This window comes from Aulonocara sp. 'chitande type north' Nkhata Bay, linkage group LG17 (genome assembly GCF_057382095.1).
Source record: "Aulonocara sp. 'chitande type north' Nkhata Bay isolate Kocher_YH1m ecotype deep benthic linkage group LG17, A_spYH_male_GT1.1, whole genome shotgun sequence".
Lineage (NCBI taxonomy): Eukaryota > Metazoa > Chordata > Actinopteri > Cichliformes > Cichlidae > Aulonocara > Aulonocara sp. 'chitande type north' Nkhata Bay.
The window spans coordinates 32,738,977-32,750,517 of NC_141360.1; the positions used below are offsets into that span (position 1 = coordinate 32,738,977).

The window sequence follows — 11,541 nt, forward strand, 5'->3', positions numbered from 1 at the left end:
GGCCATGGCGGAGTTTGGAGTCTGACTGTTTGAGGCTGTGGACAGGTGTCTTTTATACAGATGATGAGTTCAAACAGGTGCCATTCATACAGGTAACGAGTGGGGGACAGAAAAGCTTCTTACAGAAGACATTACAGGTCTGTGAGAGCCAGAGATTTTCCTTGTTTGAGGTGACCAAATACTTATTTTCCACCCTAATTTACGAATAAATTCTTTACAAATCCTACCATGTGAATTCATGGATTTTTTTTTTTCACATTCTGTCTCTCACAGTTGAAGTGTACCTCTGGTGCAAATTACTGACCTCTGTCATCATTTTAAGTGGGGGAACTTGCACAATCGGTGGCTGACTAAATACTTTTTTGCCCCACTGTAGAGTTCATCTACCAACTGGAAGATAGATGGTTTGATTCTCAGCTCCTCTAGTCTGCGTGTCAAAGAATTTTAGGCACTAAATCCTGAGTTGCCTTGATGCATCTTTTGGAATCTAAGTGTGTGGACAGCAGGCTAAAGAAAGGTGGAGAATTCAGCTCTGTGGAGTGGGTTTCTGCTATGTTACACTCAACAAGATTGCAAAACCAAGATGTTGTTAAAAAAGCCTTAAAATCAATATAGACATTTTTCACCCTGGTCACTATCTGTTTGACCTGTTGCCCAACAGACTGAAGAACGTTTTTTATCCAAGTGACACATCATAGCCACAGATCTACCAAATGTGGATCAGATGTGAGGTGCATTATGACATTTGCGTTAAAACTGACACACTCATCACTTGCCACAACCCGCTTCAAGCGGGTGACATTCAGACCACAGTTCACCCACAAAATACATCCTAAAGAGAATGAACTTTTCCCCTCTTCTTCTGCTGCTGTGTTGTACAGGTAGTTGTGCTTTGAAAGTGATTCACTTTCCCCACACACGTTGTCCTTTATGCTAACAGTTAGGTAGCAGAAGTAGTGTCTCTTTAACGGGTTCCTATATTTTTCAGCATAGCTGTTCAGCGTACCTCTTTAATGAGAACTAAATGTCTGCTGAGCACAAATATAGTAAATTTAATTTTCATTCATTATGTTTACGTTGCTACAACACTCTTTGGTTGCTAGGCAACACATTGACATCATAAATCGTTATTCATAATTAAAGTTTCAGGGATATGAACTAGATGCTACCATCATGAAATGAAAATGATACGACACCTTTATAAAAGGTGTTTACATGTGCATAAAGGAGGTTGGTAGGTGGCTGCTAGCCAACATAATGACATCACAATATCTGATATGGATCTATACACCTGCACACCTGGAAACTCTGAAGACACACGTGTGACTTGCCAGGCTACTTGAGAACCCCTGCTTTATATCATCAGTCTAAAGAAAATTCTACTGCAACTGTGAAGTCCAGTGTAGTGGCTGCATAAAAAAATAGTAACTACTAACTTATTATTTAACAGTTTATTTAACATTATAGTGACAACAGAAGGATATCATTTGCTGTTTGGTAGCTATCTGTCCTTCGGTGGGTCCTTATTTATGCGTCGCCTTCGATACCTGTGAACAAAAAAAACAGAGGACGATCAATACAGAACAACAAGTACAGAGGCATTTTTAAAGAGAGAGCACATTTTCTTTCAGCTCTTTTACAGTTTCACAATCATCCAATGAATAAAAACAACAGAAGGAGCGACAGAGTCTCCTCATCAAAGTTGGCAACTCATCTAAATCTGCTGTGCTAACACTGTTAAATCAGCAAACCAGACGAAACAAGGTTGAGTAACCCACTTTCAAGGGAAATTTCTTCAATATGTTATTTCTGACCTCCAGCTTGCCAGTAAATATGGTGATGAAAAGCTTAAGACCACTTGAAAAATTACAAACAAACATGGTTGGATAGTAACAAGGTTCCAGGTAGAGCTTCCACATGCAACAAGAAGAAATGACAGTGAGACAAAACCTTTTTTTGAGCATGCAAAAAAACAAAAGACCTGTAATCACCCCAAAACAGAAAACCCAAACTCAGTAATAAGTAGCTCCACCGTTATTGCTGATCACTTCAAACATTTTTCAAGTGGTCTTAAACTTTGATCGGGACTGTGCAATACCAATAATACCTGTAACATAGATATATCCAGATAAACAATTTTCTATACATAATTCATCTTGTTGATCCAAATGTAAACTTTGGAGGAATAAATCAACAATAAATTACTAAAGGGAGACCAGATGAAGAACATAGGGGCAAATCTCCCACCAACCTTTTCATCACAGACCTTTGCCTATGTGTGTGTTACTTGTGTACTTACTGTCCAATTGGATAAAAGCGGTGTTTTGTAGTGAAGAACATCTTGCTCAGCTCTTCTATTGTGGGGCCGTTGTCCTTGAGCACCTCCTTGCTGAGGTGGGCCTTTAAAACCTGGTCGTGCGTCTCGACCTGGTTGGCCATTGGGTCTGGTCTTTCTATAGGCTGCAAAGATTAATTTCCCGTTTTGTAAATACACGGCGTTTTATTGCAATCCTGAAGCTTTTTCACTTGTTGTGCACAGAACAGTTACATCATTTCTAATGGCTGTAAGTCTGATACTTCAAGTTTATTTGTTATAAAATAATAACAGGTCTAAAACTATATCCAGAATACTTCTGAAACCTGCACAGTAGTGCCTTACCTGGGTAAGCTCATAGGGAATGTCCACAGTGGGATGGTAGCACACTATGGTTTTTCCATCTGAGGTCACACCAATATCCACATTACTAAAGCCAAAAATTTGAAAGATTAGTATCTATGTCAAACTTAAGTAGTTGTCACATTTTTTTTTAAAACTTCATTAATTATTCCAACAACACAACTACAAAAATGTTACATATTTCTGCAGCTACAGTGCTTTGCAAAAGTCTTGAAGTAACAAATTCTTTATATTTTGCTAGTTAAATGGGAAATATGTAAACCATTGTTAAGTTTATACAATTCTAATGGGCTTGAAAGTCATTATTTTGTATGAACACCTTTATTCTTCAACACAGCCTGAACTCACTTAGGCAGCTTTCTTGTAATTTCTTTAAATATTCTTCAGGAATAGTTCTCCAGGCTTCTTGAAGGAAATTCAAAGCTCTTCTTTGGATATTCGCTGCATTTCTTTCACTAGCCATTAAAATGATCCCACACTGCTTCAATAATGTTGAGGTCTGGGCTCTGGGGAGGCCAATCATGACTGATGGTGTTCCATTGTGTGTTTTGCCATACTTTTTCTGCATTGGCAGTGTGTTTGGGATCATTGTCATGCTGAAAAGTCAAGCCGTTGTCTATCAGACTCCTTCCTGACAGTATTATGTGGTAAGCCAAAACATTATGATGCTTTTCTGAGTTTGTTTGTTCTATTTTGAGAAGATCTCCAACACCCCCAAACAACGACAGACCCTCCACAGTGGCTGTTGTACTTCTCTCCTGACCTCCTCTGCACATATTGATGATGATTTGAACCAAAGATTTAAAATTTAATTCATCATTCCATAAAACCTGATGCCACAAATCTTCAGTCCAGTTTTTTTGTAATTTGGCATACTTCAGCCTTTTCTCTTCCTTAAGAATGAACTAAACTTCCACTGAAACCATTTCTGATGAGGCACTGGTGAACAGTAGATGGATCGACCGAGGCATGCTGTGTCAAGTCTTTGCTGGATTTTTTCTCCACTTGTTCAGTTTCCTTCGATCTTTTAAGGATACACTTCATCCCTTGAGTTGGTTGTCTTTATAAGGAATTTATGTTTCCTTATGTCATGCATAAGAAAGGGAGTGAATTTACTGTGAAAAAGGCACCAATGACCAAAGAAAAACTTTCAAAGTTCTTCAGAAAGAAGGAGAACTACTAATTGAGGCCTCTTTAAAAATGACAACACATTACATCTGGCTGCTTGGAGTCAAAATTTAAAGTAATGAAATAAATTGTTGCTCAAGACTTTTGGACAATACAACACGCAATGCTAATTCTAATCCACAAGGTAAGCTAACTACTTTCGTCTTTGTTCATCTCATCTTAATTTGACAAATACAAACCATTCAGGTCCATCAAGAGAAGTAGTACCAACACTGGACTTCTGGCGAGCTGGGACCAAACAAGCTGCAGCAGGAAAACAAACACAACCAACACAGATGTAACACAAGTCCAGACAACTAATGACACAAATGGACACGGTTCAACTTCTTAGCTATAAATGAAACTCTGAAAGCTTAGAGACCATAACACAAGGATGGAGGCAGCAGCAGGAACTACTAAACACAGATACTAGACATGATGCTGCTACTGTGCCCAACATGTGGTACGTTTACAGTCACTAGGAAACGTGTAAACTTGTAATATATTAAATTATTCGTAGCGAGTTTTTTTTGTTTTGTTTGTTTGTACAGACACACTGTGCTTTGGACAGTGAAGTCAGACTCGCCACCTAAACTGTCAAGGTTAGCCTGTTAGCTTTCACCGCTGCCATCGCTGTTAACCATTAAATCTGTAAACTCACATGACCGCCAACGATGACAAATAAAGCATAAAACTTACTTTGTACACACGATAACCGAGTGCGACCGGAGAGTCGCGTTAGGAGACTGTTTAGTCTGCACAAACGACCCGACGCCATGCTTCATTATTTTGTATGTGCAACACTGTAATATTTCCGTCTCTGCTTTCTGAGTCGGCTTCAATGGTTCCGCTGCTACACCCATCTCCTTCAATATTTCTACTCTGGCTTTATTTGTAACTCCTGCACTTAACATGCACTTAACATCTAACATGTTTGAATTATTTCAAAATCTCCAAAATGAACTGAACTTCATGCTGTTACATAAAATATTTTTAAATATCTTAGAAATGTTTTGTTTAAAATAAAATACAATTGAACCCTGGGATCCCCACAAATACTCTCAGTTCAAATTCCCAGTGCGCACATGCATCATGTAGTACTTGTGATACCTTTATTTTCTATGTTTTTCTTTAATATCATTTAAAAACATTGATTGCTCATAGTCTGTTACTACTCAGCCCTGCTGGTGACTAACAGTAAACGGAAACATTTATGAATTCTTACGTTTCACACTTTACATTATAGGTGGTTACTTTTCCATATATTCTTAGTATTAGGTCCAGTTTTAAATGCACTTCATTTTAGCACAAAACCCAAAAGAAAGTCTTTTACTTTTTTTTTTTTTTAAGATTACAGGCTAATAATGTACAGTACAACCACATAAATATTTAAACACCGCACATCCATACACATCCATCTAGTGGTTCATAAGTGGTTTGAAAACCAAAGAACAAAATCAACACAAATCTAATGAACTGTGTTTATTTTTTGAATATATGAAAGTTGGATGAGTCCATTAATTATTTATTTTTACACTTGAGCCAAATCAAATAACTGTACAGACTTTCCCCCCAAAATTTTTATCTATTAGCAGAAAAGGGTATAAAACCACTGTTCAGATCAGTGTGCATGGCTTTCTTGAGAAAGTAATCTAAGCAGCATATTACATTGGTAATGTACATTAAAAAAAAACTGCCTTGATTTTAAATTTCACCCAGTCATTCAAAAATCCAAAGAAGTCCACTTATATTAATATAAGAGCAACTGTTCCTCGACTTTCCTGAACAAGTCTTTAAATGTTCTTGTCAGCGGCCTCATATGTGGCTGAACTGAGCTCTTTGGTTCCTTTGAGCCTGGTTTTCAAAGGTTGGCCAGCCTCTCAGTGGAGCTTCCACAAAGAAACCTCAAGCATGGCAGCTTGATGTGTTTCCACATTAGCTCAGTTTATCCATTTTAACCAGACTGTCACTAGGAGACCTCCATGTCAGATGTGGCTGCAGTGCTGGATGCCTGTGATCCCGTACTTGCCACCAAGTGTTCTCGACTGCCAAAGACCTCGGCCACTAAAAGCAGTCACAACAACATTATAGCATCATTAACTGAAACAGCATCAAAAATAAATGTTTGCCACTTTAGATAACCACAGAACAAGTCGTGCAGTTGCTTTTGGAACTAATTTCACATGATTTACAAATGATTTAACTTTACCTGCTGCAACATCACTTATATCCCAAACTCGCAGACCTTCCTTCTGTCCCCCAAAGGCATAGATGAAGGGCAGGTCGGGGCAACATGACCCGCAAAACAGCACACCCTGATCACAGGTTACAAAGTCAGGTTAAACATCTTTTAACAACCACTTTTTATACACATGGAAAAATAATCCACAACACACCACAAACTTACCATTTTCATATCCCGCGAGTGCACCAGGTTGGGTTTGTTGCCTAAAATGTCCCATATCTTAACATGTTTGTCAGCTGAAGAGGTGACCATGCATCCTTTAATCTGGCTGCTGAGGGCCAACCCTGCAGGAATTCAAAGGGGGTTAGGCGTGGTTTCTATAGCACAGTCATTACTGTATCTTTTCAAGAACACAAGGAAAGGAAGGCTCCACTTGGTTGGGCTAAATCACAGAGCCTCAGTGTTACCCAACTGTCTTCATGATTTCCTCCAGAAAGGAAGTGGTTTTGAGATGATGATGGAAAAAAGCCAACCACGAGTTTTCCCACATTTCTCTGGTATGTATGAATAATGTCAAGGAATGCTTTCATATGTTCCCAAATGACTCATTTCCAAGAAAAAAAAAGCCTCTTACAAAAGAAAAGCTTCTCTAGAGTTTAAACTGAAAAAAGGGACTGAACACACACACACCTGACACTTCTTCATCGTGTGCCCTCAGTGTGAACACCGGTTTATCTGAGCGTGCATCGAGGCAGTAGACAAAACCATCCTCTGTACTCGCCTGAAAAATAAGAAAAAAAAAAAAACCCCACACGTAAAGCACACAGCTTATGAAGAACTGACAAAATCAACAGAATGAGATACGCAAAGTCATTTGCACAATGACCACACACCAGCTGGAGTCACAGCTGCTCAGCCGGGTTTTAAAAGGAATGTGATTTAATGCGGTTAAGCTTTGATGCTTTTGTATAATTTTGTTTTTCATCCTCTGATGAAAAATCAAAAAACTGAGCAGAAAAAAAAATCTGTAATTTATTGTCTGGTGAAAACAATGCGACTGAAACAAAAGTGGTTTCCCTAGCATAAACCACATCTCTACATGTGATTATGCTGGTCGAGCTCTGAAAATGACCTGGACGTCAGCCAAAAACATCAATGTGAAGCACCAGTGCTGGGAGAAGGCGTAACAGATGGGTCATTCTGTGTCAGCTGAACAAATGCTTCCCAAGCCTGATCACCTTACATTTCCCTGAAAAATTCCAAGGGAGTGACACACTTCTTAATAGGGAAAATGCCAAATTTATCTCTCTACTGAAGAGATAAATTGACATAACATGTTATGTTATGTTATGTTATGTTATGTTATGTCATAGCATAGCAATATTCCAAGTCAGCACCTTTTCAGGCCCAGGCAAAAGCTTCACCTTTGATGTGAGAGTCATTGTTACAGTTAAAAACAATTTGTATGTAAAGAAATTTTAAATAAACTGTCTTACAAACAGTGGCGATGACACTTTGCATATTCAGACATGCCCCCCAAAATTAAACAAATGACATTTAATATGAGCACTGGCACTTTTATGGGAGCTGAGAATAGCACTTGTTTCTTAGAAAACTTGGGATGCTCTGTAAATTGAAATGCATTTTACTGTGTTCTGCACAGCTTGTCTACTAAAGAATCCTGGAGGTTGTTTTAAGGACTCACCAGGAAATTGCAGGGTGAAAAGTGGTTCCAGACCAAACGTTCCACTTGGCCACTGAACCTCCACGTCCGATAGCTGCTGTCTGGACTCCGACAATCATAAAGTACAGCTGTCCTGTAAAGAGAACATGTTAAGCCTCCAAACTTTTGTCAATCCAAAATTTTCCTATAAAATCTGGTGGTGAGGAGAACAAATGACACGAACTTGTCGTAAGATCCCGATAGCAAAGTCTGGGCTTCAAACGGGTGGAATGTTAACGTCTGGACCTGAAAGACAAACATGTTTGTTACCCAGCAGCTTAATGCTGTAATTTCTGGGAATGCAACACTCAATATAAACTGTGAATTGTATTTTTATTTCTCATTGAATACCTTATCAGTGTGTCTGCGCAGGGTTCTGGCTGGCTTGCCTTGAGACATATCCCACAAGATAACAGTTTCATCTGCAGAACCGCTAGCCAACACGTTCCTAAGAAAGAGGGGACTGTGTTTCAGGAAAGACCCACTGATGTACAGATACGTACAGTTATACCACATGCATCTAATATAAACAAAGTATATGCACATCTCTCAGCCTCAAGTAAAGGAATTCAAGTATCTCTGGGACTTGTTTACAAGTGGAAGGAAGAGTGGATCGTGTGATTGAAAGATGAACTGATGCAGCATGTTTAAGTCTGTTGTGGTGAAGAGAGACCAAACTGGGAAGGCAAAGCTGTCAGCTTACTGGTTGACTTGCTTTCCTACCTTCACCTATGATAAGAAGCAGGGGGTAGAGACTGAAATAATAAAAGCTCAGATACAAGCTGAGGAAATGAGCTTCATTTACAGGAAATCTGGGCTCTCCATTAGAAATGGGTCCATTTTCCGAGAGTAAACGGAGGCCTGTTCATCTCCGTTTAGACTCCTTGCACCGCAACCCACATGAGAATAGGTGGTAGAAAATGGATGAATGCATATTAATGCAATCTGATACTGACCTGGCCAGCTGGTTCCAGGATAAATCCAGCACTGCATCTGTGTGCCCCTCAACAGGTTCTGCTGCTGCCCCCTGTTATTTTTAGAAGAACAGACAGAAACCGTTAATTACCAACTCAGTCTCAACCTATATTAAACCCTTCAGAGTTTACTAAATGGACTGGTACTAATATAGTGCTTTCTACTAGAGCTGGGTATCTATTTGATTTCTATAACTGAATCGATTCAATTCAATTTTGACTCAAACAGTCAGAAATATTATAATTATGATCATTTATCAGTACATATTCATATTTTTTATATGTACAAAAACAAATCTGTCACTTGTGAGACTTCATTAGAGGTGCCAGCATCACAGCAGATGCCTTTGTGTCAAAGTAACTGAGGATAAAACACAGAAAAACATGAAGATTTTCCTGTCCTGACTTTTTATAGCAGATAACCGCCTTAAAAATATTCTGCAGTAGATCAAAAACTGAAGAAAACCACAAATCAACATATGAATATTATCTGATACTGCTAAAGTGAAGCAGAGCAAGGTTACAGCGGCCGACAGCACTGTACACAACGGTAGACTGGTGCGTAATGAGCAAATGAATAATGCAGAAAATGGAGACTTTTGACGGTAAACTGGTCTCTGAGTACACTGAGAGAGAGGGCTGTGCAGGAAGTGTGATTTTTATCTTGGTGGAAGCAAAACAGTGAAAGTAAGAGGGAATTCATGACAATGTTTTTCAAACGTGAAGCGTAGTTTTGATCTTCTTTTGTTGCTGGTTCAGTAAATTTTGGTCAGAGAGTGACGAAACCTGCAGCTTTCAAATCTGTAAGACGTCAGCTTTCACCTGATGTCGTGTCTATGTACGTGCTGTCAGGTGAACGAGGGGATCCGCACCCATTGTTTACATCTTTTTACCTGCTCTCATTTCCTTATTTAGTTGTTTGGCAGTTGTTGAAATAGTTTTGTGAGTTTTAACCTGAGATTCTGATATTTCTGGTAAAATACATTTACATTTAAAAATCAATTCAGGATTTAAGGAAAGCAATAGAAATTCACACACTCTCACTCTGATGGGCATCTGAGGGTTCAATTTCTTGCTGAGAATAAAACCACTAATTAGGTTTTTACCTTTTTGCTCTTCTTTTTCTTCTTGGAGGCTTTTTTGCTCCCCAGAGAGAATGCCGGCTCTAAACAGTCCACCACATCCAGATCCCACACGTCTATCTGAGGGGTCATGTTGCCCACAGCTGCATAGTTAGCTGCAGGGTAACACACACACAAACAGGAGACAGTGCTTGCTAAAAGGTCCTATACAACGAAACAAGAGACTTTATCTAAATTGCATTTATCATTGATGTTTTCTTACATGTTCCTTCTGCAGGATTTGGGTCAAAATTTAGCCACTCCACACACAGTGGATAGGCTGGCAGGAGAATATCGTGATGAACATAAAGGGAGTCCTCCTCTGAGTTGTAAACTGCAAAGTAACACATTTAGCTTATTTTAAGCCACAGCAGCAGTATCCAATGAACAAAACTTCCTTCTATTTGCTGAAGACAATCCTCTGTTATCTGTCCACTGGGTCAGTAAATGAAGGCATTTACCAAAGATTTCCAAATTGCAGCAATCCTTCTCTGCTTTGCCTGCCAGGATCAGGTTGTCAGTGGGTTTGATTTGAAAGTCCTCGCGCTCATACTGGTCCTAGGAAGGAAGTTATCCAAAATAATTAACACAAATTTCTTGCACTGGAAAACAAATGAGGGGTTTTAAAGTTTATAGCAGCTCCTCAGGCACAACACAGAATGCATGCACTTATTTTTGGAGGCCACTCACTGTGTCTTTGATGGTGATGTAAGGATCCTCCTCATTAGAGCTGAACACTGTGAGTCCAGCCAGGCTGTCACCAAGATTAGCCGTCACTAAAACAGAGGCAGAGCACCAGAAGATATGGGATGAAGCGGCAAATCTACTCAAATAACCAAAGAGCACCTTGCCCCTTCCTCACCTGCGTCTTCTTCATCATATTTATCCAGGCCATACTCTGCTAGCTCATCCCCCTCCTCCTTTCCTTCTTCACTCTCATCCTGTGGCACTTCAGCAGTATCACTCTCTTCAACAGGTACACCCTCAGCATCTTCTTCTTCGTCCTCAGCTGCCAGTTCCCTGGGGGCATTCAAAGAAGTAAACAAAAAGTACATGACAGCAGGCACAGTGTGATGGGATACACGGGAGCAGTGAGCCTTTAACATACCCCAATTCTTCTTTCGCTTCAGTGATGATTCGCTGGAGCTCCTCCTGGCTCAACTCAACCTAGAGTTAAATTTTAAAAGTGGCTTTATTATTTTAAAATATATGTGCCATTTGCTCGAGGTTCAATACGTGTAAAAGTTTGGGCACTGCCATGTTGACAGATTAGCCGCCGGTCGGCTAACATGCTAATGTTACTTACTTTATCCGGGGTTTCCTTGGCAACGCCTCGTTTTACCCACCCGATACAAGTAATCTGGGAGCTCATTGCGAACAAACTGTGCGGTTTATGTACTCAAAACTTTATAAACTACACACTAAAAGACTATTTAACCTCAGACACGCACACTGGGGGCGTACATGTGAGTTTCACTGGGTCCTGCGACGCGTCTTGATGGCGTTGGAGGAGCGTTGAAAAATCTGCCTGATCAAAAATGTAGCAGAGAAACTTGACTTCTGAATTGAGATTTCTAAGAGGAATCCCTCAAAAGCAGAATGTCAAAGTAAGCCCACTTTGAAGAAGTTTAATTATACATGTAACGCCTGAGATTTATATAACAAAAATTGTGTAATTTCAACAGTATGTTTCA

At 39.5% G+C, this 11,541-nt stretch overlaps 2 protein-coding genes across 2 annotated transcripts; both read right to left on the reverse strand.

Annotated features, from left to right (window-relative positions):
* Window positions 1-1,436: 1,436 nt before the first annotated feature.
* On the reverse strand, window positions 1,437-4,698 carry mrpl42 (mitochondrial ribosomal protein L42). The gene is made up of 5 exons (XM_086269424.1): window positions 4,544-4,698; window positions 4,045-4,108; window positions 2,660-2,744; window positions 2,300-2,460; window positions 1,437-1,547 (listed from the first exon to the last, which is right to left on the reverse strand). Exons 1-5 carry the CDS (start codon window positions 4,620-4,622, stop codon window positions 1,502-1,504), a joined length of 435 nt encoding a protein of 144 aa, XP_086125550.1. The 5' UTR covers window positions 4,623-4,698; the 3' UTR covers window positions 1,437-1,501.
* Window positions 4,699-5,311: 613 nt separating this feature from the next.
* pwp1 (PWP1 homolog, endonuclein) lies at window positions 5,312-11,371 on the reverse strand. Its single transcript, XM_086269422.1, has 15 exons — window positions 11,154-11,371; window positions 10,956-11,014; window positions 10,710-10,867; window positions 10,538-10,623; window positions 10,309-10,405; window positions 10,071-10,181; window positions 9,833-9,963; window positions 8,709-8,779; window positions 8,104-8,200; window positions 7,937-7,998; window positions 7,735-7,846; window positions 6,720-6,810; window positions 6,252-6,373; window positions 6,054-6,159; window positions 5,312-5,908 (listed from the first exon to the last, which is right to left on the reverse strand). The coding sequence occupies exons 1-15, from the start codon at window positions 11,217-11,219 to the stop codon at window positions 5,814-5,816; spliced, it is 1,464 nt and encodes a 487-aa protein (XP_086125548.1). The 5' UTR covers window positions 11,220-11,371; the 3' UTR covers window positions 5,312-5,813.
* Window positions 11,372-11,541: the final 170 nt, after the last annotated feature.

Excerpts from the sequence above, each read along its gene's own strand:
- mrpl42 (XM_086269424.1), bottom strand. The coding sequence starts at position 4,622 with ATGGCGTCGGGTCGTTTGTGCAGACTAAACAGTCTCCTAACGCGACTC. Across the intron at positions 2,461-2,659 it reads TTCCCTATGAGCTTACCCAG|CCTATAGAAAGACCAGACCC; the intron begins GTAAGGCACTAC and ends TAATCTTTGCAG. Across the intron at positions 1,548-2,299 it reads CGCTTTTATCCAATTGGACA|GTATCGAAGGCGACGCATAA; the intron begins GTAAGTACACAA and ends TTTTGTTCACAG.
- pwp1 (XM_086269422.1), bottom strand. The coding sequence starts at position 11,219 with ATGAGCTCCCAGATTACTTGTATCGGGTGGGTAAAACGAGGCGTTGCC. Across the intron at positions 10,182-10,308 it reads CTGCAATTTGGAAATCTTTG|TTTACAACTCAGAGGAGGAC; the intron begins GTAAATGCCTTC and ends GTTACTTTGCAG. Across the intron at positions 6,160-6,251 it reads ACTCGCGGGATATGAAAATG|GGTGTGCTGTTTTGCGGGTC; the intron begins GTAAGTTTGTGG and ends ACCTGTGATCAG.